Source organism: Physeter macrocephalus, chromosome 2, assembly GCF_002837175.3.
Source record: "Physeter macrocephalus isolate SW-GA chromosome 2, ASM283717v5, whole genome shotgun sequence".
NCBI classification, from domain to species: Eukaryota; Metazoa; Chordata; class Mammalia; order Artiodactyla; family Physeteridae; genus Physeter; species Physeter macrocephalus.
The window spans coordinates 138,463,485-138,490,645 of NC_041215.1; the positions used below are offsets into that span (position 1 = coordinate 138,463,485).

Consider the following 27,161-nt stretch of genomic DNA (forward strand, 5'->3'; position numbering starts at 1 on the left):
CGGGAGAGGCCGCAACAGTGAGAGGCCCGCGTACCGCAAAAAAAAAAAAAAAAAAATTGGTGTTGATGACTTGATAGCCATATGGGAAAGGATGTTCCTTGGATCTGTATGTGGCACCATTCGCAATAAATTCCAAACAGATCAGGACTTGAAATACAAGAAGAACACCTTTACAAGCACCAGAGAAAATAAGAATAAACTTTCGTACTACCCAAAGTAAAAAGAAACTTTCCTAACAACAACTCAAAAAAACCAAAGATTAACGAATTTTGACTACATAAGAATGAAACTTTCACACAGCAAAACATACCAAGATCAAAACCCAGGTGGCAAACTGGGAACTGTACCTGCAACGTGTTACTGATGCAGGGTTTGAAGAGCCCCACTGCGTCGAGCAGGATGGAAGCCTTTACCTGGACAGCAAAGGGCAGGGGACCAGTGCACAGGGGAAATGCAGATTAAAAGTATACGCAGCTATCTTTCAGAGTCCACAAAGTCCAAGTATCTGACGGCTCTGGCAGGGCTTTGAGAAAGCCAGAGGGAGGACAAATGCACAGCACCTCAGGGGAGGGATCTGGCTGTGATGGCAAAATTATAGATGCAAATACCCTCTGACCCAGCCATCTCACTTCTAGGAACTCTCTCCCGAGATAACTGGGTAAAACAGGAACTAGCAGGTGCACAAGGTGTTTAACTGTGACATGATCTGTTAAGAGCAAAAGTCTGGAAGCCACCCAAGTGCCCATCAAGAGGAATGCCTGAACAAATCATAGCACACCCACAGAGCACTGTGCAGCTGTGTAAAGAAACGAGGAAAGCCACTACCTGCCTTGATGCAGACTGCTCCAGGATGCACTGCAGGAAGAAACAAGGTGCAGAACAGAGTTCACAGCAAGTTAACCTTTTGCTTCTATTCTCAAACCAAACAATGGAAGAATACCCCAAAGACCAAAAATGGTCACCCAGCAGGGGAGAAAGGGGCCAAGAGGAACTCATACGGCTCTGACTTTGCAATCATGGAATATTTAAGTATTTTTTAAAAACTGAAAATAAACTAAAAACAAACGAACCTAGCTATATATCAAGATGATAGCATAACCTCAATTAGAGAGAGAAGAATTACTTCAATGATTTTAAAACCCCACGATCTTTCATCTTAATTAGAAGTATGTGTTTGAACTCATGCAACTTCCCACCATAAACATCCACAATTCTTGGACAAACAACTGATTTCAGCTCTGTGGAAGGAAATGGCTAAGGTTAGTCTGTGTTAGAAACAAGCAAGTGGTTCAAGATGAACGGTTATGTCAGAAGGTGCAGGGTGCCTCCCTGAAGGAGCCCCCGTGGGCCAGAGACAAGGCAATTTCTGCATAAAGAACTAATCAACACACCAGAAGTTCATGATGACACTGAAAAGACCCATGGACCCAAGATGCCAGAGTGCCAATGTGGTCTAAAAACTAAGGGGAAAAGGATCAATTTTTAAAAAAAATAAATTTATTTATTTAATTAATTAATTTTTGGCCGCACTGGGTCTTCGTTGCCGTGTGCGGGCTTTCTCTAGTTGTGGCGAGCGGGGGCTACTCTTCGTTGCGGTGCGTGGGCTTCTCACTGCGGTGGCTTCTCTTGTTGCGGAGCACGGGCTCTAGGCGCGTGGGCTTCAGTAGCTGTGGCACGTGGGCTCAGGAGTTGTGGTTCCGGGGCTCTAGAGCGCAGGCTCAGTAGCTGTGGCGCACGGGCTTAGTTGCTCCGTGGCATGTGGGATCTTCCCGGACCAGGGCTTGAACCCATGTCCCCTGCACTGGCAGGCGGATTCCTAACCACTGTGCCACCAGGGAAGCCCAGGGTCAATGATTTGCACGTCCCACCCGGAAGTTCTTCATCAGAATACCAACTAATTCAGGAGGAGGGAGAAACTAGAAAGCCATCGTTCGCAACCCCAAATGAATTTAGGCAGCCATCAGCAATGGTTGATAGAACTAGTAAGCAAAAGATTGGTCAGGAACCTTATAATGGATGGTTTTGCTGAAGACACCTGAGTCTACGGATCAACCCGGAATCAACACCAAGTACAAAAGCACTACCCACACGTTTTCTTGCCGAACATACAAGTTGAACATGAAAGCAATTGAGAGCCCCTAGATCTACCCTCCAATTTACAGGAATAATGATGGACGGTGGAACAAGCCAAACACCTGCTTGTCCCTCCAGAACAAACCAACGGCATTAAGGAAAGGAGAGGAAGGCGCTGCTGAGGAATGAACGAGCGGGCAAGTCTCATCTGGACACTGAGGAAAAAGGCAACCAGGAAGCATGCCTTTGAGATGATGAGGGAAGACCGTACACAGACTGGGTTGACGTGGGTATATTAAGAAACTACTATTAACTTTAATAAGTGAGTTAACAGGATGTGGTTATAGTTAAAAGAACAAAAAAAGAGGGGGACCCAAATCAAATTATTTATAGGGGAATCATGTGTCGGGAACTTGCTTTAAAGTAAGTGGGGGTGGGGGCAGGGGGACAGATGGGAAGGATGCCTCAGAAGTGCTCTCTCCCTGTCCAGTGCTCAATCACAAAACATTCAAGTATTCACCTACTAGCAGGTAACAGTGAAAGTCTGAGAGCTCACCATGTGCCAGCCACAATGTGAAACAATTTATACACATTCTCAACTTCCTACATTCAATGACTCGATTCCCTGAAGCTAGCGTGGGTTAGGGAAGGTCCAAGGCGCCCCGCGGCTGGGCCTGAGAGAGCTGGGAGCCCACAGGGCAGCGCTCCCCTCCCCACGAAGCCCCCTGCGGCCCCTCTTGCCTCAGATCCCCATCTCTGAGCCACCACACCTAGAGCCAGCTCTCCCAAAAGCTCAGACTCAGCAACAGGTGGCAAGAACCCTTGCCTCTAACTAAACCCATCTAAAGACCTCTCATACTACTTTTTAATACGATTCTCTGCATTTATCTTGGTCTTTATTTTTTTTTGCGGTACGCGGGCCTCTCACCGCTGTGGCCTCTCCCGACGCGGAGCACAGGCTCCAGACGCGCAGGCCCAGCGGCCATGGTCTTTATTTTTTTTTGCGGTACGCGGGCCTCTCACCGCTGTGGCCTCTCCCGACGCGGAGCACAGGCTCCAGACGCGCAGGCCCAGTGGCCATGGCTCACGGGCCCAGCCGCTCCGCGGCACGCGGGATCCTCGCAGACCGGGGCGCGAACCCGCGTCCCCCGCATCGGCAGGCGGACTCCCAACCACCGCGCCACCACGGAAGCCCTATCTTGGTCTTTAAGTGATGCCACTTAGGGAGAAATGCATCACTGATTTACTCATTTATTACAACGGTTCCCAAATAAATCCCAAGTAACTGGTATCAGACTGCTAAGAACTATGGAATTTGTGATCTCCCAAGCCTGGGGCCTGGAAGTGTGTATTTAACAAGGCACGTACTCACTGAACCTCAGAGCCTGAAGTGGGAACTGCTGATCTACACACGCATGTCCTCACTCCACCATCTGGGCAAGCTTAGTTAAGTGTCTGAAACTCTGGGATACCCCTTTAACTTTCAGTTAATTCACCGAAAGAGCAAAAATGGTAGGTGTCCTAGTCCTATTACTGAGTTAGTGGTTTTACAGTAAAAGTGCCAGGAGGCTCTGAATATTGCTGTCCTCCCCGCAAACTCTATGGCCCTGCCCACTGGTGGGAAGAGTCTGATTGGGTCTGAGCCGTGTCTGCAGTGCCTGGAGTGCCCCTCCCGTGGAGGACCCGGCCGGGGAACACCCACCTGAGTCTGCAGTCTAGCAACAATGTCCTTCCGGGCTTTCATGACAGCGTCCAGCTTCCCTGAAACCATGATGGAGAGGCCCTGGTCTTTGGCAAGAGACAGCTCCAGGTGAGCGCCAGTCCTCTGCATGATCTCAAGGCAGATTTTTGCTTGTTCACCTTCTCCAAACTGGTTCATGTCCTTGTATTTCCTCTCCTCCAGGGGTACATGGAACACCTGCTCAGAAAAGGTCAAAAAGGGAAGGTTACGAGACCAAGAAGAGAAGACAGGAGTGTCCAGAAACTGAACGTACAGAGTAAAGAACATGAGTTTGTTCATTCACTAAGTATCACCCCTGCCTACTGCTCTAAGACCCCAGAGGGCAGTTAAGAGACAAGCAGAAAGCACCTAAGGGCAGGAGACTGCGGTCCTAGTGAAGAAGACACCCCCCACCCCCTCAACCCCAAGTACAAATGAAGGCAAGGGGCATCACATAACAGTAATGAGCAAGGTCAGTGAAGGAAGCAAACTGGGAGGTGAGAAGGACCTGGCTGGCTATGCTGGGAGGGGCCGGAACAGAGGAGCGGGAAGGGAGGAGTGCAGGCGAGAGCTTCACAAAGGCGGCAGGAGCACCTAGCGCAGCGGGCGGGCGGGGGGGGGGTGTCCATGAGGTAGCGGGGAGTGCTGGCCCCTCGGCCCACCCTGTGGGTGAGATGAGAAGACAACGGAGGGTGTGAAGGAGGACACATTCTGACTGAGGACTCGGGCAAGCAGGGAACCCACAGGACTGTGGTTCAGGGCCTGAGCCACTGGGTGGAACGTGGTGCATTTACAGCCTCAGGAGGCCGGGGGAACCAGCATACAGCCGGTGATGGGTCCTGGGCTTAGGGGGACTTCTCAGTGCGTGGCTGGTAATCGACAACCCTGACCCAACATCGACACACAGAGAGAGCAGTGAGCCCGCCAACACCCCAGCTCCAGGGAGCAGAGACAGGCTAGTGGAGTCCCAAAAAGTCAAGAGGAGAAAACTGCTTCAAGACAGTGGGACAGCTGCTGATGCTGGTGACACGGAAGGCAAGGGCAGTTCCAGCAGCTGGAGCACAAACTGGACTGCAGTGGACTGAAAACATATGGGACCATCCCTTCTGGGTGCTGGGGTGCAGGGCAGCTGTGCTTCCCTAGAGCTCTGGGGGGCTGGGAGACCGACTTAATCCAAAGGCCTCCTCTCATGTCTAAAGCACTCTCACATCTGCACGTTCAAAACCCTCCCAGGAATTCCCTGGCAGTCCAGTGGTTAGGGTTCCATGCCTTCACCACCGAAGCCCCGGGTTTGATCCCCGGTCAGGCAACTAGGATCCAGAAAGCACCGCGGCGCAGCCGAAAGAAAAAACAAAAACAAAAACCTCCCATCAGACGCCACTGCTTCCTACTTGGAGGGGAAGGTGAAAAAAGAATGGATTTTCTACCTGAGTGATGACAGAAGCCTTGATGGGCCGGATCTTGTTATTCCAGACGCCAGCAGGTTCCTGGGCATTTTCCAAGCAAGCTGCTTTCTCAGGGAGTGGGGGAAAGGCATCCTTGTAGGTTGGAGGGTCGCTCTCCTCCTCTGAATTTAAAGTGGCAACTGGACCGGCCAACATAGATTAAGAGGAAGCACACCACTTTCAGTGTTAGATGGAAGAAACACGAGGAGGATTTTAACGTCAAAAAGAGAGGGAACTGACTGCTGACAACCCCCCGCCTCTTCCCTCGGTCACAGGAAAGGGCTCCCGCCGCTCTGCTGGCCCAGCGCCCTCAAGGTCAGCCTGTCAACTGGAAGGGCCAGACTCTGAACCTGATGGCGCCCCTGCCCTGTGCACAGCCTCCCCTGTGAGCCTCAGCTCAGATGCCGGATGCCCCACTGCTCCCCTAATGGGGTGAGCTCCTTGATGGAAGGCCTTGACACAGACTTTTCAGCCCTGAAGAGTCTTCCAATCCTGTACTCAAAAACAATCACGACCGCGACAATGCCTGGCACACAGTCAGCTCCTAAATCTGCAGAACAAAATGCTGCGGCCCAGCACTGCCATGAGAACCCCCCGAGGTAAAGTGCCGCTGATTTCTCACTGTAATGTACCATGTTGAAAGCGTCGCGGGACCTGCCATCTCTGCCCCCCAGACCCCCAACGCAGGGAGCACTGGAGGAAATCAGGTCCCGGTGATCACCTGCTCCACCCGCCACAGTGCCCTGACCGTTCACCACAGCTCCATGGAAGCGGGAGTGTGACTGTTTGGGTCACCCCAGGGTCCAGGGCCGAACACAGTACTCAGCAATGGCAGGGCCCAATAAAAACTACTGTGAACAGATGTGCACGCAGAGCAGAGGGGTGACCTTTGGAATCGGACAGGCCCACGTCCGACTCCGGGGTCGCGACTCTAGCCGTGCAGCCGTGCTATCGTGGATGCCAAGACAGACTCCGTGTGACGAGCTGTTCCAGTCTGCCAGTGCCCGCTCCCCTCCCCTAAAAACGGGGGCGCAGACCCCACAGGGCTGTTGGGTCGTGTGGAAGCCCCAGCCAGCAGGCACTCAGAACCCAAGCGAGCGGCAGTGTCTAGGTCTCCACTGCCTAGAAACAAGCCACTTGAAACGTGGTGAGTGTGACGGATGAAACGCACTTTTAATTTTAATTAATTTAAACTTAAGAACTGACATTCAGTTCAGTTATTGGAAAACTTTAAAGAATGTTTGGAACGACAAAGGGTAGAACAAGCTACTCTTTCGGCTGCAAATTTTATAAAATCTAACTATAGATGAAGGGCTTTGGAAAGAAACGGCATTCAAATCAAGTTGTCCTGCAGTCATACATACACATCAGACTCTGAAGGGGAAGACAAGACTGTGAAGTATGAGCTAGAGACGCTGAAGTGACCGTCCTGCAGACGCCCCAGCTCGCGTACCGTCCCTCTGGGGCAGCACTAGTCTCCACTGGGGCTGGCTGCCTGGGCCAGCGCAGGGCCCGAGTCTGGCCCTCATCCTCACAGCTATCTCCCGACAGAGCTCTGGGATGCTTCCCATCCCAGAGTCCGGTTCAACACAACTGGGCAGTAGCGATTTTGGAGAAGAACCCTAACAATCACAAAGGCCAAATTCACCGGCTTTCCAGAGAGTTGTCCACATTTTAAATCTTACTGTAGGCAATCCATCCACCACTCCTGGCCAATTTCACTCCGCACACGAGGGTAGCGCAAAACGGAGCACACAGCACTGGTGGGTCCTGGCCCAGCCCACAGGCACGGGGCGAAGAGGCGCCTCTGGAGAGGCCACAGGCTCTCATGGGAACTGGAAAGAGCCGTGTCTCACGGTCCACAAGAACAGCGAGGGAGGGGCCGTCACCTTTGATCTGCTGCGGAACCAGTCCACTTCGGTGTTCAGCAAAGCTCTCTTGGGTCAGAACGGCGACGGAGCTCATGGTTGATCTCAGGAGTCCACACGATCCGGGTGAGCCACTGAAGCAGGGGGGTGAGTCAGAGAGGCAAGTCCGGCACAGCCAGCTCGCAGCTACCTGATCCGTTCAGCTAAGAGTTTAAGCCAAGGGTTCACTCTGCGTCACCAGCAAGCAACACCTTATCTTCCTCACTTACAACTGCTGACATAAGGTGATTCCCAGACTCTCACCAAGTGATGAAAAGGAGAAACTCAAGGCGGGGGGCGCCCTGGAAAACCTCCCCCCCAGTTGCCCGTAACAGAGCAGACGGAGGCTCCAGCTGAGAGGTTCAGGACCAGGACGCCCGGGGGCCACCCCTCTCTCCACCCACGGGGCCCCAATGGAACCCAACACATGTCTGACCCAGCCCCAGACACAGATCAACATCTGGATGGTTCTACTAACAACTATCTCAGTTATTTGGTTAATCTGTTCATCCCCAAGCCTCCTAATGTTTATAAAATGTATCATTTGACAGTAGCTGCAAAGAGCCACTGAAGAGCAGCCTCCCTTGCTCTGTGGCGACAGTGTAACAGCAAGAGGTAGGAGGGGTAGCAGTTTAAGTGCCTCTGACATGTGGTGACTGGTTGTTCTCCCACGTCTGGTCTCCCAGGTGTGGGAGGGGACTTGCAGCGGGTGGGACCTGGCCCAAGGGCACAGTTCCTCAGTTCAGTGTAGGAACCCCACAGTCCGCCTCCAGACCCCACTCCTGAGTGGCCGCGGTGCTCAGCGAGACTCTGGCTCTCAAAGCCACAGCTCCCTTATTTGGAAAAGGGGCTCACTTAGCACTGGCTGCCTCTCTCCAACTCCAGGTGAGCCCCATGCTACTGCAAAGAGGAAGAACCCACTCTCTTCACACAATTCTGCACCAAGTGTCTTCTTGTACCACCGTGGCAAAAAAGTATAAGAGGGTCAAGTAATTTAATAAGAGTGAGTTTTTTCATCATTTTTACAACTCAGTAAGACCCCTCCCCAAGTTCAAGAAAATTAAACTCTGTATTTCTAAAGAGAAGCAAGATACAAATTCAGATACTCTGAGCAAACGTAATTCACATTTAAGGAAAAAAGATTAAAAATAGATAGAAACCAGATGACACATCTACCTGAAGTATACACACTGCTCCATGCTGGGAGGTTAGCTACAGTGATTCTCTCTGAAGAACCGTTCGAAACTTAAGGATAAAACATAACAAAAAAGGTACACACACAGCCCAGGGCCAGGAAGCCTTGAGACGGGACACACTTACCACCAAAACGGTCAGTAGCCAGAAGGTCCGTCCTGAGGCCGCCCCTGTCAGCCTGCCAGCTTTTTCTGGTGTGGGACAGGAAGAGAGAGGGAGCAAGGAGAAAACCAGAGAAAAGTTACTTATCTGCAGCCTACAACCCAGATCCTTTCACCTCTCAACCAGAAAAGGTCAAAGTATTACTTACACTTTGGCTACTAATACCAATGTTAGGCAAATTGCTTGGGGGAAAAAAATGGAAGAAACCCTTTCACTAGGCCATTAGCTTCTTATTTTTTTTAAAAATTAATTTATTATTTATTCTTGGTTGCATTGGGTCTTTGCTGCTGTGCACGGGCTTCTCATCGCAGTGGCTTCTCTGTGGAGCACGGGCTCTAGGCGCACGAGCTCAGTAGTTGTGGCTCACAGGCTCTAGAGTGCAGGATCACTGGTTGTGGCGCACAGGCTCGGTTCCTCCACAGCATGTGGTATCTTCCCGGAACAGGGCTCGAACCCGTGTCCCCTGCATTGGCAGGCAGATTCTTAACCACTGCGCCACCAAGGAAGCCCCTAGGCCATTAGCTTCAAACAAACATATTACAGTAAAACCTGAACCATCTGGAACTTCTAGAGGGCAACTTTTCCAGGGACCCAAGGGAATCCCATAAGTGTATCCCTTTTACATGTAACCATTTTGAAGTAAAATTCTCACAAAACTCATGTCTGTTCTGCTGCGTGGCTGAGTAATTTTTCCTGTATTCCTCTTATTAATCTATGCTGAGCCAGAAGAAAAAAGGTTCTGCAACACTGTGTCATGATCTAGAACAGACTGTGGACCTTGGGGGCTCCAGAGCTTTTTAGGGTGACTGAGGGCTACTGTCTTTAAGAGTTCTCTGTGTATTTTGTAGTTACTTTGTTCTTCTTGCTGTTATCCTATAAAAGTTCTTCGGTCCCTTCTAATCCACAGGGGATTTAGAAACCAGGCCATAAAATAGCAGGGCTGGAAAGAACCTTCAAAGGCCATCCTGGGAGGACCAAGAAAGAGGGGTGGGTCACCTTGCCTTGGGGGACTTCAGGCTAGTGAGGCTGCCAGGTAGGTTACCAGCCGCTTTACGCAAACCACCACGTGCACTTGATAAGGGAGACATTATGACAGTGGTGAGGCATGGGCTAAAATGGGAGAATTCCCAACAGTAACAAGAATACCTTACCTAACTGGAGAGTAACACCCCCAAATTCTTGCCCATAATACAAGTGTGGTTCAGGAGCTAGGAAGACGGTTCATGGCAGTCAGGGGTGCCTCAGTGGGGTCTCAAATGTCCCAGCTGGGGACATGAACCAGTGGTATTAAAAAAAAACAAAAAAAGATCTCTCAATGTAGGGGCTTGAGTCACACGGGGGAAGTACTGTGAGCCAGAGGCCAGACCCTCTCTGGGGCCCCAGTCCCACCAAACACACAAAGGCACCTGAGACCCAAGTGGAAAAGGTGGAGACAAACTGAACGAGACTATTTTATTTAAGAATTTGCCTCCAACAAATTCTACTCGCAAGTCTCAGTGACTAAGGCAAGGAAGAAAGAAACCCTTTCCATTCAACCAAACCGTCAGAGTAGCACATCCACGCATGGGTCCTGACGGGGTGGAAAAGGTGAGCCTGCCTTGGGATTCCCAGTGTCCAGGGGGCCTACACTTAGCCCGTCTAGGAACAGGATGGTGGTGCTGCAGGTCAAAGTGCCAACGGGAAGCCAGGACCCAGGCGTCTGCCCCGCTCTCCTGGCAGCTCTTGACTGCTGACCTGCGACCTGAATAGCCTCCCACGCCAGGTGCTCAAAACCCACTGACACCCACCCTCTAAGAAACTGCAATAACCCACGTGACCACCATGACGCCCACACCCTCTTCTCTGTGCTCCTAACCGACCAGTCCTCTTGCTTTCCTGGACAGGCAAGTCTTCAGTTGCCCGGTGACAGCTACAAGGTAAGCCCGCGCAATGAAGCCACTGTCCACATCCGCTCCAGCCACAGCTTTCTGACGAGAAGCCCCCACCCTGCACCTGGCGTCACACACAAGAGGGGAAGAGCTCCTGAGGCTCCCTTCTGAGCGAGCTCCCACACGCTGCACGAGTCAGTTCCGGTGAGCCTTTCTCCTAAGCCCCGCATTCCTCACTGGCTCAAGAAAGGGGCTTCAGTACAGCTGAACCTAGAACCTACCGAGTCTGGGAGGAAGAACCCGGCAGAGCCTCTAACGCCCCCATGTATGCACAGGCCCTCAGGCAGCTAAGGGCGGAGGGGTGGACCTACAGAAAACTCCAGGCTGGTTTGACAGGACACACTGGTCTCTAGTTTCCAGATTTCAAATGGCAGTTTGTCCCAGCTGGGAATGAATGGATCACAGCAAGCCACAGGTGAACATCTAGGGCATGATATGATCAAATGAGGGTGTTGTTTTTCTCATAAACTTCTCAAACTCCTGTCTTTAAAGAATCCATTTTAAAACCGATCTGCTGACCCATGTGTAAGTGCCGACCTGAGGCGCTGGGGCAGATCTTATAAAAGGCCAGCACCAGTCCTCCTCCCGTGCCCCCAGCCCGACTGTCCCCCACAGCTACACCCACCCCTCGGAGATCTTCTAACAACCTCACGGCCGTCCAGGCGTGTGCGCTCCCTACCCTGGCTTCCCCACTGGCCATCAGTCCCAGGAGACCTCAGCCAGGCCTCCTCCTGAGAAGCAGAGACCAAACATTTGCTATCACAGCTCCTCCCTTAGTTGGATACAGCTGCTCAAATCAGGACCGAAAAGGACCTCAGCGACGACTCTGTCCCACTCTTTGAATAACCCGGGGGACAGGAGCCACACAGCCTTCCCTGGGGGCCCGGGCTCCGCCGCTTTTCCATCTCTGTGTAGCTGTCAGGACAGGTGGCTTGAGGCCGTGCCGGATCTGCTCCTTTTTCCCCCTTCTTGCCACAGAGAACAAGTCCATCTTTCCTACAAGACTCCTGCAGGTACGTGGATTCAGCCCATTCTCCAGCCCCCTTCAGTGATTTCCAAGATGCCCTAGTCCCTTCATCATTTTGGTTGCTCTCAACTACTTTCCATGCAAGAAGCATTCAGATCCACCCAACGCAAATCTCAAACTATTCTCAACCTGGACTTTAAGTCTTGTTTCTCAGAGTATAAATACCCACAGTAAAAAAAAACCACATTTCAAAATACAACTATGTAAGAAAGAACTAGAATCAAAGGAAGAAGGCTAGACAGAAGCAAAGACTCTTCTCTCCTACTGCCCCGCTCCCCAGGGTGGGGTGCAGCGGCCGGGGGGCACTCCCACAAGGATGGACAGTTATGCACCAGGGTCCCCAGGTGAAGTCACAGCATATGTGGATTACAGCTGAAGCTCGGTCCTAACAAATGTACAACAGATTAAATGAAGAATTTTACTTTTTTGCGTGTAAACAAGGAAATATAAGTTGATTCCCTTGTAATGTTTTGCCAATTACATATTCAAAAGAAAAAGTCTTTTGCAAAGAGAACTCATGAGTAGTAGTCCAGGAAGAATTTTATCTCAGCCAACTAATGAGATCTCAATGCTTTGTTTACCTACTAGACAGGACTGAGTATGGAGGGTATCAAAAAACCACCAGGAAACCCAGGACCTCTGTCCTCTTCTTCCAAAGTTGAAATTATTTACTTTTATGCCCACAGCAAGCTTGTAAGGAAAAAAAATTTCAAAGTCCTTCTCAAGACCCACAAACCAATTGAGAATACGAACATAAAATCCCGATGGCTGCGAGATCACAAAGCATAAATAGAAGGCCACCCGCACAAGGTCTACACGGCTGGGAGTAGAAGGCGGGCATTTGTGCGTTTCACCAAGTTCTGGAAGTCGGCACCCATCCTGCAGGAGGAACTTTCGCAGATGCCACCTCAGCAAGGCCCTCCCACAGGCCACGCGAGCCCGCGGGCGGGGAAAGGCTTAAAGGGGCAGCAACGCGCTGGGCCTCCCTGCCTTTCATCCAAATTCGGTACTTTTCCGTAATGCATTTTTCGTCCGCGGACCCTGGGGCACATCCAAGTTGCGCTCCAGCCCCGAGGAGGGCAGCAGGGCCCGGCCGACCACGCTGGCGGCAACAAGTGGAGGTGAGGCACGGCCTGCCCGAGCCCCATGCCGCCGTCCCCGTCCGGTCCGGCCCCACCGCCTAGAATGCCCTGCGGGACAGGCCCCCGCCCCTGCCCCCTCCAGCCGGCCGAGCTGGGGGGAGGGGCGCCCCTGCCGGAGCAGGAGGGGGGAGGGGGCAGGGCCCGGCCGCCAACGTCACCGACCTGGGCCCAGGTCGGCCCCCCAACCCCCACCCCCAGCGGCGGGCGCGCGGAGCGAGCGGGACCCGGACTGGGGTTTGGGGGCTGCTCGGCGGGGCGGTGGGCCAGCGCAGAGCCGGCGCCGCGGGACTCGGGAAAGTTTCTCACTCTTCCCGTGCCAGCGCCGCGGCCCATGCGCAGTGGTGACACGTAGCCGCCCCCCCGGGGGGAGGGGGCAGGGCCCGGCCGCCACCGACACCGACCTGGGCCCAGGACGGCCCCCCAACCCCCACCCCCAGCGGCGGGCGCGCGGAGCGAGCGGGACCCGGACTGGGGTTTGGGGGCTGCTCGGCGGGGCGGTGGGCCAGCGCAGAGCCGGCGCCGCGGGACTCGGGAAAGTTTCTCACTCTTCCCGTGCCAGCGCCGCGGCCCATGCGCAGTGGTGACACGTAGCCGCCCCCCCACCCCCGACCGGTCAGGGGGGGCGCCCGCGGGGGGAGGGGGGCTGTGCTGGCTGGGGGGTATCGGCTTCGGGGTGCTGGGGCAAAAGGCGGCCCCGGCCCCCACCCCCGCCCGGGGTTCCACGTCGGCAGCCCGGTGCCCCAACTTCCCCGCGCCGCCCCCCGCCCGGCACCCCGGCCCGCGCCGCCCGCCCCGGTCTGCTCACCCCGCGGTGCGCCCGTCCGTCCGTCCGTCGTCTGTCCGCTCGCCGCGGAAGAAGCCGGGACCTATGCTCGCTCGCTCCCTCTAGGCTGGCTCCCTCCAGGCCGGCGCCCGGGCCCCCGCGGCTATATAGGGCGGAGGCTCCAATCCCGCCCGGACACGTCAGACCACGGCCGCCCCGCCCGCCGGCCAACGCCGCGCCCCCGCCCGCCCGCTGCTCCTACAGCACCCAACTCCCCGGGGGCTCGGGAGCCTTTTACTGGGGGGGTGGGGGGTGTCGGGGAGTTGGGAAATCAGTCTCCACCTTCATAAAGCGAAGGCGGGAGGGACTGCAGCTCTAGCATTAAGGTCCCCAATACCGCCTCCCCACCCCAAAAAGAAACAAGACACCTCGAGGTACAGCACAAAGGAAATTAACTGCTGGCCCCAACCATCTACACCTTCCAATAGCTGGACAAGCTGGCCTAATGAACTCGCATGGAAACACATCCCATGCCCCCAGAGTGCGGAGCACAGATTTTCACTGGCACACTCGCCTGTGGTTCAGCTCCTTGCGTCCTTCACGTCTATAACATATCCCTACTCTACTCCTTGGCTACCAGTTTAATTCCCTTAAAAATTGTAGACCCCTCTTTTAAGGACTCCACTCCTACAGCTGTGTCTCCAGCCTCACAGCCTAAACAAACAAGAGGAGCAGAACAGAGCCCCTGCCCTCAGGGGGCGTCCACCCTGGTGGGTGAGAATGACAAGCCAGGTCTGCATTCCTTGTGTAGTATGTGACAACGGCCTCAGTTTCTTTTTCTTTTTTTTTTTTATAAGGGTACAGGCCTAGTGGAGGGATTTGCACCTCTGATGAAGCAGCCCATGAGTAGAATCCTACATGACATACAGGAGTGCACCACACACTGGGGACAGGGCATGAGCCAGGGCCGTGGCAGGACCTGGGAAGGCGAGGTCAGGGTAGAGAGGACCCCAGGGCCAGGTCAGCTCACCTGCGGCCATGATACACGTGTTGCTCAGGATGATGGGAAGCTGGGTGAGGGGTTGGGGGGCAGTTGAGGGGGAGAAGGCAGGACCAGGGTATTCCTTTCAGTGGAACACTGTCAAAGTATGTACACAATGGAGAGGGGGGCGGGGCAGGGCCACAGCAGTTGTTCAGTCTAAAGGTGACAATGGCTTTCCATTGTGGTTGGCAATGGCAGACGCACCAAGTGGACAGATTCCGACAGTAGCACCAGAAGTTTCTTATTAACTGGACACGGGGAATGAAAGAAGTCAAGAACAGCAGGGAGACTAATAGGAATAAATCAATAAATAAACAAACGAACATTTAAAAAAAGAACGGCAGGGAGGTTCCTGGCTGCCCTCACTGAGATGGAGAGACTGAAGGAAGCCTAGATTGGTAAGGGGAAGTGTAATGCAAAAACTCGGATATGCCGTCTGACATGCCCACTGGATGGCCAAGTGGGGATGTCAAGTAGGCAACTGTATGTACAAGGTGAAGGCTGGGGAGAAGCCCATCACAGCTGACAGAATACGACAGCACTTCATGACATCACTGGGGGAAGAAACCATGGAGCTGAGGACACTGTCATCAAAGTTGTACCTTAAGTCACCAGGATGGTACCTGGGCAGGTGGCACCTCCTGAGACCTGGAACAATCTCTGTAAGCACCCCTTCCTATGTTATCACTGCAGTTTGGAGGTAGTCTTTCCATGCGGATTAACCAACCAGCAACTCTGACAAGTGCGTTTTGTTATTTTTTGTTTTTGAGGGCTCAGCACTACAGAGGGGTCTGAGAAGGGAGGAAGAGGGGAGGGATTCAGAAAGAGTAGGCAGGTCCACCGTCAAGGAACTTCCAAGGAAGCTAGGAAGTCACCACAGGAGAAGCTCACAGAGTACCTGGTGCACAGGACGCCTTAAAAGAGATGGTTAAAAACATATAATTAGGGCTTCCCTGGTGGCACAGTGGTTAAGAATCCGCCTGCCAATGCAGGGGACACAGGTTCGAGTCCTGGTCCGGGAAGATCCCACATGCCGCGGAGCAACTAAGCCCATGCGCCACAACTACTGAGCCCGCGCACTGCAACTAGTGAAGCCCGCGCGCCTAGAGCCCGTGCTCCACAACGAGAAGCCACCGCACCACAACAAAGACCCAATGCAGCCAAAAATAAATAAATTTTTTAAAAAACTGTAAAACAACAACAACAACATATAATTAACAAAAGATATTATAAAATCAAATGTTAAATTTGTGCTACAAACCATCTCAGGATGCTTTTGTGCTGATAGTTACAACCGGCTTTCCTTCCCAGCAAGCTTTACTACATTGAAACTAACAGTCTGCAGAGGCAAATTTTGAGATATCTGGGTCCAGCAATATTCATACAAGATAATGTGCAAACCCCTTATGGCTGCCTCGAAAGGTGAACATCAGTATGTGACATTTGGGTTTTCAGTGTTCAAGGGGACAGGGGAGAAGCTTTGGGGCTCCTCAAGGTAAAAGGTTAGAACAGAGATATCCCACACACACACTTAAAGCCACGATCCCCCCAAAAACTAACCCTCAACAGAAGGTAGGTTCTGGCCCACTAGCATAGCGAGACTACAGGCCACTTCCCCACTGGCCAGTGCTGGGAGATGGAAACCCCTCTCGAGCACTAGCAACCATGCACTAGTTTAATTGAGGTTCAATAAAGGGTTAGGGCTCAAATTCCTACAGCCCCATTTGTCCAAGGCCTAGCCCCAACCTAGAAATTAACAAAACAGAAAGCAACCCCATCTGGAAGGGAATGAACCTCACACCAGGCTGCAAAGGACACCCACAGATCTACCAACACTGTAGAGAAGCTTAAAGTCCAAAGTTCAAAAACTAAGACTGAAAGACGATTAGACTTAAGAACTCCAGGTGACAGAACTATCAGAGGCTATTAAAAAAAAATTAAAGCAACTAGAGACAGAAGACATAAAGTTTACAATTTAAAAAAAAATCAAGAGATGGAACAAATTAGAGAGGTTAAGATACAAGGATGAGGAAGTCCAACACATGTCTAATAGGCAGTCCACTGGAGACAAATACAAAGAATAGAGAAGAGGGACTTTCCTGGTGGTCCAGTGGCTAAGACTCCATGCTCCCAATGCAGGGGGCCTGGGTTCGATCCCTGGTTAGGGAACTAGATCCCGCACGCATGCCACAACTAAGAGTTCGCGTGCTGCAACTAAAAGATCCCGCGTACTGCAACTAAGACCCAGCGCAGCCAAACAAATACATATTAAAAAGAAAAAAAAAAAGAACAGAGAAGAAATATTGGAAAAATAATGGAGAAAATTTTAGAATGTAAAGATATTACATTTCCCTCCCCTCCTTAAAAGAGACGGAACAGGTGGCCAGGGGGATAATTTAATCTGCGTTTTGGTGTAGAACAGTGAAACCTCAAAAACGACCAAGACAAGAGTAGACCTTAAAAGCAACTAGAGAGTAAAGACAGGTTACCTATAAAGGAATACCATGAGACTGAGGGCAGACCATGTCACAGCACTATGCCTACCAGAGGACAATGAAATAACACCTATAAATTACGCTGAAGGAAGTAACTGTCAATTTAGAATTCTTTATCTTTTTTTTAAAAAAAATACATTTATTTATTTATTTTTGGCCGCATTGGGTCTTCATTGCTGTGCACGGGCTTTCTTCAGTTGCGGCGAGCAGGGGCTACTCTTCGTTGCGGTGCACAGGCTCCTCATTGCGGTGGCTTCTCTTGTTGTGGAGCACGGGCTCTAGGCACGCAGGCTTCAGTAGTTGTGGCACGTGGGTTTCAGTAGTTGTGGCATGCGGGCTTAGTTGCTCTGCAGCATGTGGGATCTTCCCAATGGATCTTAACCAATGCACCTCCAGGTAAGCCCTAGAATTCTTTATCTTCTTTAATATACATTATTACTTATTTGTTATGTTATTTTGTATTACTAATTATTAAATAAAAGAGAAAAAAAGAAAATAGAAAGCAAGAGAAGTAAAAGAGAAGCAATTTAAAAGGCAAATAAAGCACAAAATACAATGGAAGAGGGGGCTTCCCTGGTGGTGCAGTGGTTGAGAATCCGTCTGCCAATGCAGGGAACATGGGTTCAAGCCCTGGTCTGGGAGGATCCCACATGCCGTGGAGCGGCTAGGCCCGTGAGCCACAACTACTGAGCCTGCGCGTCTAGAGCCTGTGCTCCGCAACGGGAGAAGCCGCGACAGTGAGAGGCCCGCGCATCGCGATGAAGAGTGGCCCCCGCTCGCAGCAACTGGAGAAAGCCCTCGCACAGAAACAAAGACCCAACACAGCCAAAAATAAATAAATAAATAAAATACAATGGAAGAAATGAACCCAAATGTGGCAATAATCTAATGTTAATACACTAACTAGCCAGTTACAAAATCCAGCTATAAGCTATTTAAGAATCCCAAACCATGAGGACATAGACATTGAAAGTAAAGGGATAGAAAAAGTACTCCAGACAACTACTAAGCAAATTAAAGCTGGGCTATCTATATTATTTTCCGATAAAATAGACTGCCAGATAAGAAGCATTATTAAGAACAAAGAAGGTCAAGAATAAAAAATTCAATCAACTCTGATCATGTATGTACAGTATCTAATAACGTAGCTACAAAATGTATAAATAAAAACTGAAGGTTACTAGAAATTGATATAGCCAAGATTACAGGGGAAGACTGACTCAACTCTTGGTAACATAGATTACGGAGATTAAAAATGCACAGAGGGCTTCCCTGGTGACGCAGTGGTTGAGAGTCCGCCTGCCAATGCAGGGGGCACGGGTTCGTGCCCCGGTCCGGGAGTATCCCACAGGCCGCCGAGTGGTTGGGCCCGTGAGCCATGGCCGCTGAGCTGCGCTCCGCAACGGGAGAGGCCACAACTGTGAGAGGCCCGCGTACCGCAAAAAAAAAAAAAAAAAAAAAAAAAGCACAGAATATTAAAGCAATGCAATTAAAACCTACTTTATTGGACTTATATAATCCTTTGCCCAATGATTAGAAAGCCCATTCTTTTCAAGTATACACTGAACTTTTATAAAAATTGGTCAGGAGCTAAGGCCCCCCCAATTTTTTCCCAACAAATGGCAAAAAATTAATAAACATTCTGTGATCATAACACAACTAATTAGAAGTCAAGTTAAAATTTTAAAAATCCTGGAAAGTTTAAAACTTGCTCCCAAATAACTCATGGGTCAAAGAAGAAATCTGAAAATATTTAGAATAAAGCAGTTATATATCCAAACTTGTGGAATGAAGCCAGAGTGTTACTTGAGACAAATCTATAATCTTAGCCATCGTATCAGTGAAGAGTAAAACGTAAAAATTAGCTAGTCACCCCTTCTAAAATTAGAAAAACCACAGAATAAAACTAAAGAAAATAGAAATAAAGATAAGAAATCAATGAAGTAAAAGACATATACCACAGAAAATAAACTGAGCTAAATCTAAAAAGACTAGTTAGATCTTTGGCAAAAATGATCAATGAAAAAAAGAGAATAGGTAAAAATAGGCAATACTAAGAATTCAAAGCAGGTCAAAAACTATAACTAAAATAGAGACTTTGAAACATCATACAAGAATTCTACTGAGAAAAGTATTATCAAAAACTTAGATGAAATAGGCAATTGCTAGAAAAGTAAGTTACCCAAACTGAGTCTGTTAGAAATGGAAAGTTTAAATAACCAACACTCTCCAATATTTGAAGAAACAAATATAAAAATCACAACAAAAAGGCAGGCCCAGATGGTTTTGTAAGGAAGCCTCAAGAGATTGTCTTCCCAACTCACTTAAAGCCAGGGAAATTTAATACCTCCCAGACAAGGGTAGCAGAAGAAAAGAATATGTGAATTTCATCTAGGTACTTAAAAGCAAAAGCCTAAAATAATCTAGCAAACTGATCCAGAGATGTAAAAACAAATACGTAATATATAATGATAAAGTCAAGTTTAATCCAGTTATGCAAGGTGGTACAATATCAGAAAAATAAAGTAATTCACCACATTATTAGCACTGGAGCAAGATGATTTGATCATCTCAAAAAACATTCAAATGAAGAATCTGATATAATTTACCCATTCCTGGTAAAACAGGAATACAAGGACACACTCCCAAACTCGATGACGGGCACCTACCAAGAGTCCTCATTAGAGGCATTCATACTGGGATCATGAGGAAGGCAGGCTGCACTGAGCATTTTCTACTCAAACCTACACTAGAGATTCTAACCAGGGCAGTAAGGCAGGGAAAAGGAAGGTATGAAGATTGGAAACAAAACTGCCAGCGTTCACAGACAATATAACTGTCCAAGTACAAGATCCAGGAGAATCTATAATTACACTATTAGAACTAATTAAAGAGCTCGTAAGTTTTTTGGAAACAAGACCAGCACGCAAAATCAATTATGTTCCAGAACACCAGCAACTATTAGAAATAAATCTAATGGGAAAGTAGAATTTATGGAGAGTATTGTAAAAACCTTTGTCGAAACACAGAAAAGACCAAAATAAATGGAGAAATGCCACGTTCACCTATATAGGAAGACTTAATCACACAGACTGCAATTCTCTTAGACTAGAAATTCAATGCAAATGCAACTTAAATCCCAAGAGAGGCATGCACATGCATTTGTGTGTATAATTTTATAACCAGATTTTATACAATTTTATACAATTTTCATTTATACAATATTTCTATATACATCTATACAAAATATTTAATATATAATTTATATGTATACAACAACTTTTATACAGAAGATCAAGGGCCACAGACAACTCTGAGGAAAACAAGGTGGGAGGATGTGCCCTCCCCAGTCCAAGATTTTCAGCTGCAGTAATTCAGGCAGTGTGTGCTCGTGCAGGAGCAGGGGCAGAGGACAATGGAGCAGGTGAGAAAGCCCAGATGTGAACATAACAGACAGACTTTCACTAGAGGTGACCTCGTGCTTGGACTACACAATGAATGCCTCGGGAAAACTGATGATTTACATGAGAAAATCCTAAGTCCTTACCTCACACCACTCACAAGGCCAATTAAGGCTTGAGATGCAAATACTGTGAGCGAACCACCTCACTTCTAGATATATTTACTACAGGAGAAAGCTCTCCCACACGAGTGAGAGAATCGTATACAAGAACCACATCACAGCCAACAACTGTAAACAACCTGTCAACAGACGAACATGGACAGACAAACTGAGGTGTGTAACCTAGGCTACTTACCCTCTATGCTTTACCTACCTACCTGACAGGAACCCCTCCAAGCAGGGTCACGTTGATGGGGGTCAGGAAGAGCAGGGGGCCGGGGGCATCGCTGGGGCTGTGGGAGCGTTCAGGTCTGATACTCCCTCAGCAGCCCTGCCACCCTGTGGGAGACTGATGGTAAGGGACGGGGGTGCCGCGCACAGTTTGCTCTCCCACACTGAGTGGGGTGTTCAGGTATGGGCAAAGAGTATGCCTTCATCCTTCTTGATAGTTGAAATATACTAGTAAACTCCTTCTGTGATTAAGCTGATTTATATGTAGCTATAAATATAAATTGTAGTGTTGACCCAAGTTGACTTGTAGTGCATTCTAATACCGAACACCTAAAAACTAGGTTCCTTTCTTTGGCTCAGAGACAGTGCTTGTTACCATATGTATGTTCAACTCAGCAGCTTTGCTCCCCCCAAATACAGTAGTACAAGTTCAGATGAGAGAGAAACAAATACCTGTGGTCCATGTTTTCCTTTACCTGGCTTTATTCTTTCTCCACTAATTCTATCAGTGTCACTTCTTTTTAGGAAGTGACAGAATGGGTAACTTAGAATTTTCTTCAATGACATGTATTTCTCCATAATGTGAAAAATAGGTAACAACTAAGTTTTAGCTAAGTCGTGACAGGTGTCTCTAGTGAGAAGAGACTGTGTAATTAACACCACACCTGTTGTCAGGACACCTACGTTCAGAATCTTGCCAGATACTACTTGGGTCACCCTGGCTGGTTGTTTATGCTCTGACTTTCTACGTTTCCCACCTCTATCAACTTCTGAGGCCTTTGTAAATTGTTAAAAAGATCAAGGAAGAAAATCTGCTCTATAGTAGGTATCCCACTGTTCGGGGATATTAGTGTTTAATTCCACTAAATGAACACATCACCACGTTCCACTAAATGAATACATTTAACATAATACTCTAGCACGTTAATTTTACAATTACTGAAATAATCAGCAATATCTTCTCACAGATGAGTAAAGAATAATATTTATTTAGAGCCTAAATCAAGAACAAGTGTCAGATAAATACACCTTATAACTCTTTTTAAAAAGCAGATGGAACAAAGGTCAGGTTCAAAAGAGTAAGTGAATGGATTTCCACAGAAATGAAATGAAACCACCCTATAGAGCCATGCTGGCCAATATGTCCTGGCGATGTGTGTCTATGAACACTCGAGACGTGGCTAGTTAGAACTGATATAGACAGTAAGGCTAAAATACACATGGGTTTTGAAGACTTAGTACAACAAACACAATGTAAAACATCTTATTAATGATTTTATGTTGATTACATGTGGAAATAATATCTTGGATTAGGTTAAACAATATATTATCAAACTTAAATTTCACTTGTTTCTTTTTACATCTTTAAGATGGAAACTAGAAAATTTTAAATTATACATGTAGCTCTTATTGAACAGCAGTGCTATAGTCGGTTTTCCAAATCAAACAGAAAGGAATGTAACCCAACGAAAAGTTCTTATTAATAAACTTTATAAAACAGTCCTAAAGGAAGAAAATCTCAAGTCATTTTTTACAAATCTCCAGTTTATAATGAATAAATTTAGAGTAGGGGAAAAAATACAAAATGGGTACTTGTCTTAGTCACGAAAGTTATCTCCTCTACCACAAACACCCAGGGGCACATGGTAGAGGGTATAGTCTCAAAGATCTGAGAAAGAAGTGGCCAAGAGTCGTTTACAGTATTTCCAAGCACTCTAACAACCCATTAAAAAACAAAAACAAAACGGCAAAAGATACAAAAATCTTCCACAGAAATGCAGGAAACATTTAATTTGTACAAAAAAAATAGATTTGAAGGTAGGATGAGACTCTACATTTCACCTCTAAAATTGGCAAAAATAAAGTATGAGGACAGAAACGGTGTGAGCATACTGGTGTGGCTGGAAGAATAATAACTGAATGACCTTTCTGAGGAGCAATCTGATTACACACTGTAATTTAAAATACAAATTTTGGGCTTCCCTGGTGGCGCAGTGGTTGAGAGTCCGCCTGCCGATGCAGGGGACAAGGGTTCAATCCCTGGTCTGGGAAGGTCCCACATGCCGCGGAGCAACTAAGCCCGTGCGCCACAACTACTGAGACTGTGCTCTACAGTTCGCAAGCCACAACTACTGAAGCCCGCAAGCCACAACTACTGAAGCCCGCTCGCCTAGAGCCCGTGCTCTGCAACGAGAGGGCACCACAATGAGAAGCCCATGCACCCCAATGAAGAGTAGCCCCAGCTCAACGCCAACGAGAGAAAGCCCGCACAGCAACTAAGACCCAACGCAGCCAAAAATAAATTAATTAATTAATTTAAAAAATAAGGAAATAAAAGTGAAGAGAAATGTTTCTGCGAACACTAAGTTTACCACATTGAAATTCTCAACAAAGCCAGTTTGCTTTAAAGAAAAATGTCAGGTGAAAAAAAAATCTTAAAACCCTCAAGGAATCCTGCGTTCTAACTGCTTTATTAAGTGTCTTAAATTCTTGATCTGATGGTGAATGTCCTAGATGACGTATTATATGAGCTTGGTTTATGCAAGAAGAGATTATGTAGGATACAGTCGGCAGACACTCAAGTACCCACAGCCCTGCATCAAATGACTGGTGAATGAGCAAACTTCCCCAACTACACCACATACCCAGTATCCGTGTTAATAAAGGGGCAGCTCTATGTTATACCAATACGTAACCCGTGGTGTTAGAGAGACACATTTGTCTATGCAAAAATAACTCTGGAAGGACACTCAGGCCACTGAGAACACACAGTTCTGTGAACAGGAGAAAGAATAAGGAGCACAGAGTCGGGTACTGAGAAGTATCAGTGCCAGAGTAAAGGAGGGGGGACTGCACTTACTGACTCGAAAAGTCAGCAATTTTACTGTTAAGTTGGTAGATGAGCACACATAAAAGCATATATTTCATATACCACTTACCAAAGAAAGTGTGTTTTAACAGGTACAGAAATTACGGATGGACATATGCTAAGTGTTCACAAGAGTGCATATGGGGAGTGTCGGGGGGAAGGTGTATTGTATGACGCGCCTCACTTTTTCAACAAAGATACTTCCACTTGCAGGGAAACAAAGGTGCTATTACATGGCACTAGCCACTATAAATGAGTGGAAGCCTGAGTCACAAGGATTTTCTTCTCTGTTTTATTAGACCATGCTACCAGCAAGAAGTCTGAAGTAAGCTTTTTTGTGGTGCATTTCTTTGTGGAGCGTGAGGCTTTACGTTAACCCATGAAAGCCCCTGGGAATCGGAAGGCGCCCGCGAGCTGTCTCTAAGTGTCTGGAGGGCAGCACAGAAGGCCGAGCTCTGCCAGCAGCCAACAGCACAAGTAGGAACGAGTACAGACCTGTCACCTCAGCACGAAGACAAAGGTCCCCGAGGAAGCACACACCTCGCCGGACCCGCGCCCTGGAAACCTAGGCAGAGCGCTTCCCACCCGGTGACATGCACCCCACTGGGCGACCGTATGGATTAGATGGCTCCTTAGGTCTCCGCCTCGACAAGTCTTTGTGTCCTTAAAGAAACCAACCATTGCTTCTAGGGAAGTGCATCCGTGAGGTCTCTGAACACCATGCTTCTCTCAGCGCCTCCACACACAGGCTTGGAGGCCCACCCTCCTGCCTCAACCTGGAGGGCGTTTCTGGGAAGAGAAGGACCGGATGGAACGGCCACGGAGAAGGGCTCTGGCTGTCTCTCCCCCTCAGTCCTACAATTAAACTACAAGAAACAAAATAATTCCAAGTTTGACCTAGGGCAATATACTCGGAGGTGTTTTTTTCTTCCTACAATTTACACAGAAAAGTTCCATGAGCTTTTAGCTCGTGTTTATAAAAAACTTTGCAATGGATACAAAGCTAGCTAAAGCTATGGGTGGATACTTAAGAATTAGAACCAGTCCTGTCCAAATAGAAATGAAATGTTTTTCTACAAAGGAAGAAACAAACATCAGAAACATCAAGTCTTCGGACTTTCTCCTCTGCAGGGTGTTAAGCCTCGATGGGCACTCAAGCGCCATCTGCTTGGTGACACTGGGCACATCACACCTCTTCAACTGACCTGTTTCCTCATTTGTCAGACGAGGAGATGGGATTCCATCATCTCTTCCAGTACTATCTTTCTGAGTCTACTCTAGGGAGTAAACCTCACTTTGGGATTTAAAGACCTCCTAGAGACCCTTAATGATACAGCTGTCCCCAACCCCTCAAAGAACTAATTCAACATAAAGGCACAGTAATACAAAGTACAATGTACAGGGACTTCCGTGGTGGTCCAGTGGTTAAGTCTCCATGCCCCCAATGCAGGGGGCCCAGGTTTGATCCCTGGTCAGGGAACTTGATCCCACATGCATGCCTCAACTAAGAGTTCACATGCCGCAACTAAAGATCCCACACACCACAATGAAGATCCCGCACGTGACAAGGAAGATCCCCCGAGTGCCACAACTAAGACCCGGCACAGCCAAATAAATAAATATTTTTAAAAATTTAAGCATTAAACAAAAACAAAACAAAATACAAGGTACAGACCAAAGCAGAGATATTTAATCTCTGTCCTGAGTCAAACACCTGAGATCCAGGACTCAGGGTAGACCACCAGGCTGTGAGAGCATCTGGGGTGCAGGACCTTAGAGGTTTCATCTGTCAACAGAGAAGGCTGGACAGGGCAAGAAAAAACAGTTAACCCTCCTACTAGAAAACCGGTAACAACCAAAGAGGCGAGGAAGATAAAGACAACCTGTCTCTGGCTCCACAGGGAGCCAAGGATGGGAAGCAGGTGGGCAGCAGGGCCCTCATCAGCATGGTGGTGCCAGACTAAGGTGAACACACAGAGGCCAACTCCAAGCAGACACGAAGCACCCACTTGGGATGAACTCTAGCTACTGTGTGAAGAAAGAACTGTGGAAATGCAAGAGCAGAAAAAGTGAGAAATAAAAAGCTGATGAAGTCTGGAAATAACCACAAATTCCCTAAGGAGGAGACCGACCGAATAAACCATGCTATGTCCATGCAACAAAATAACAGGCAGCATAAGAGGCATGCATGGCAAGATCTCCATGCACTGTTACGCATGGTCTCTAGGGATGAGGTTAGTGAGAAAGGGTGAAGGAGGCAGGAGGTGCAGAGTAAGCTACCTAACTCCAAGAGAGTGCCGGAAGCACCAGTGTACCTATGTCTGCTCGTGTTTGCAAGAAGAAACAATGGGAGGCAACACTGGGGGAAGCAAAGGGAGGAGGGACAGGGATGGCGGCCGCCAACTCCTCTGAGTCTAGCACTGAGTCCCCCTGTCTTTAGAACCACACAAGTCAGAGAAGAACAAACTCTAAAAACAAACATGTCCTGCTTCCCTGTCTTAATGGTGTTTATATGGTTGGGTTCAGTTAACATTTATGGCTCAATGAATTTTCACTAAGGATTTGCATAGTTCTCTGTATGTCTACCATACTTCTTTAACACTTTTACTAAAAGAAATTGAAATGAACCTAAATAACAATGTCACAACAGTGGCACAAGCATCAGAGAAAAACATAACTTTAAAACACAATAACTTGACAGCATATGCCAAGTGGGATATAATCTAATAACATTAGTTAACTATTATTCTAAAAATATTTTATGTTGTAGGATAAGGTTAATATCCTTAAAAAACAATTTTCAGCATTAGCAAAAACCATGTAGATTTTCATTTGAATTGGAAATATCTATACTCATGATCGGTTCCTAGGCCTGTCTGCTATGAGAAGCAATGCAGTGGCAATGGGCACCCTGAGCACAGACTGTGGCTATCAACACCATTCCCACTAAAAGGAACCAGGCTCCTGGGAAAAACGGCTGAGTCCAGGTCACAAGATGGGACATCTCGCTGTAGCAAAGAGCAAGGAAGGAGTCACAGACTAATGGGGTCACGTCCAAAGAACACAGAAGCCAACTTGGGGGAACAATACAAGCATCAAAAACTGGCTTCAAAGGGTTGAAACACAATTACATACAACATCTACAAGTTTATAATACTGGGGGCGGGGGGAAGCAACAAAAATGCATTGTTGCTTTGGAAGTTGCTAGTCCAAACATATTCTAAATATGAATAAAGCAAAGAAATCATTTCTCCTTTCTCTTCAGGAGGAACTGTATTTTAGAGTAACCAGAATTGATCAGGGAAACCTTCTTCATGTAAAAATGCCAACAAATAAATGTAGAAACAGAACCAGAAAAATCCTCATTTTGCCACTGCCAACTGTAGGCTAAATCACAGCCCCCAAAGATATCCAGGTACTTAGCCCTGGAACCTGTAACTGTTACAAATGAATTAAGTTAAGAATATTGTGATGGGAAGATTATCTTGGATTATACATGTGGGACCTAAATGTAGTAAGTATCCTTAAAATCATGTGCTTTGGGCTTCCCTGGTGGCGCAGTGGTTGAGAGTCCGCCTGCCGATGCAGGGCACGTGGGTTC

The 27,161-nt window shown here is 48.2% G+C and overlaps 1 protein-coding gene across 4 annotated transcripts in view; it reads right to left on the reverse strand.

Moving 5' to 3' along the window:
* The window catches only part of HDLBP (high density lipoprotein binding protein), a 71,509-nt gene that overhangs the window by 24,788 nt on the left and 19,560 nt on the right, over nucleotides 1-27,161 (reverse strand). For 3 of the 4 annotated variants that reach the window (XM_007127810.4, XM_007127808.4, XM_028483506.2), the window contains 4 exons: nucleotides 8,466-8,530; nucleotides 7,128-7,240; nucleotides 5,221-5,378; nucleotides 3,776-3,991 (listed from right to left, as the gene is read on the reverse strand). In XM_007127810.4, coding sequence (XP_007127872.1) covers nucleotides 3,776-3,991; nucleotides 5,221-5,378; nucleotides 7,128-7,203 — 450 coding nt within the window. In that variant the 5' untranslated portion in view covers nucleotides 7,204-7,240; nucleotides 8,466-8,530. Of the gene's footprint in view, nucleotides 1-3,775; nucleotides 3,992-5,220; nucleotides 5,379-7,127; nucleotides 7,241-8,465; nucleotides 8,531-13,403; nucleotides 13,502-27,161 lie in introns of those variants that run through there. The other variant, XM_007127809.4, reaches the window with a different exon arrangement.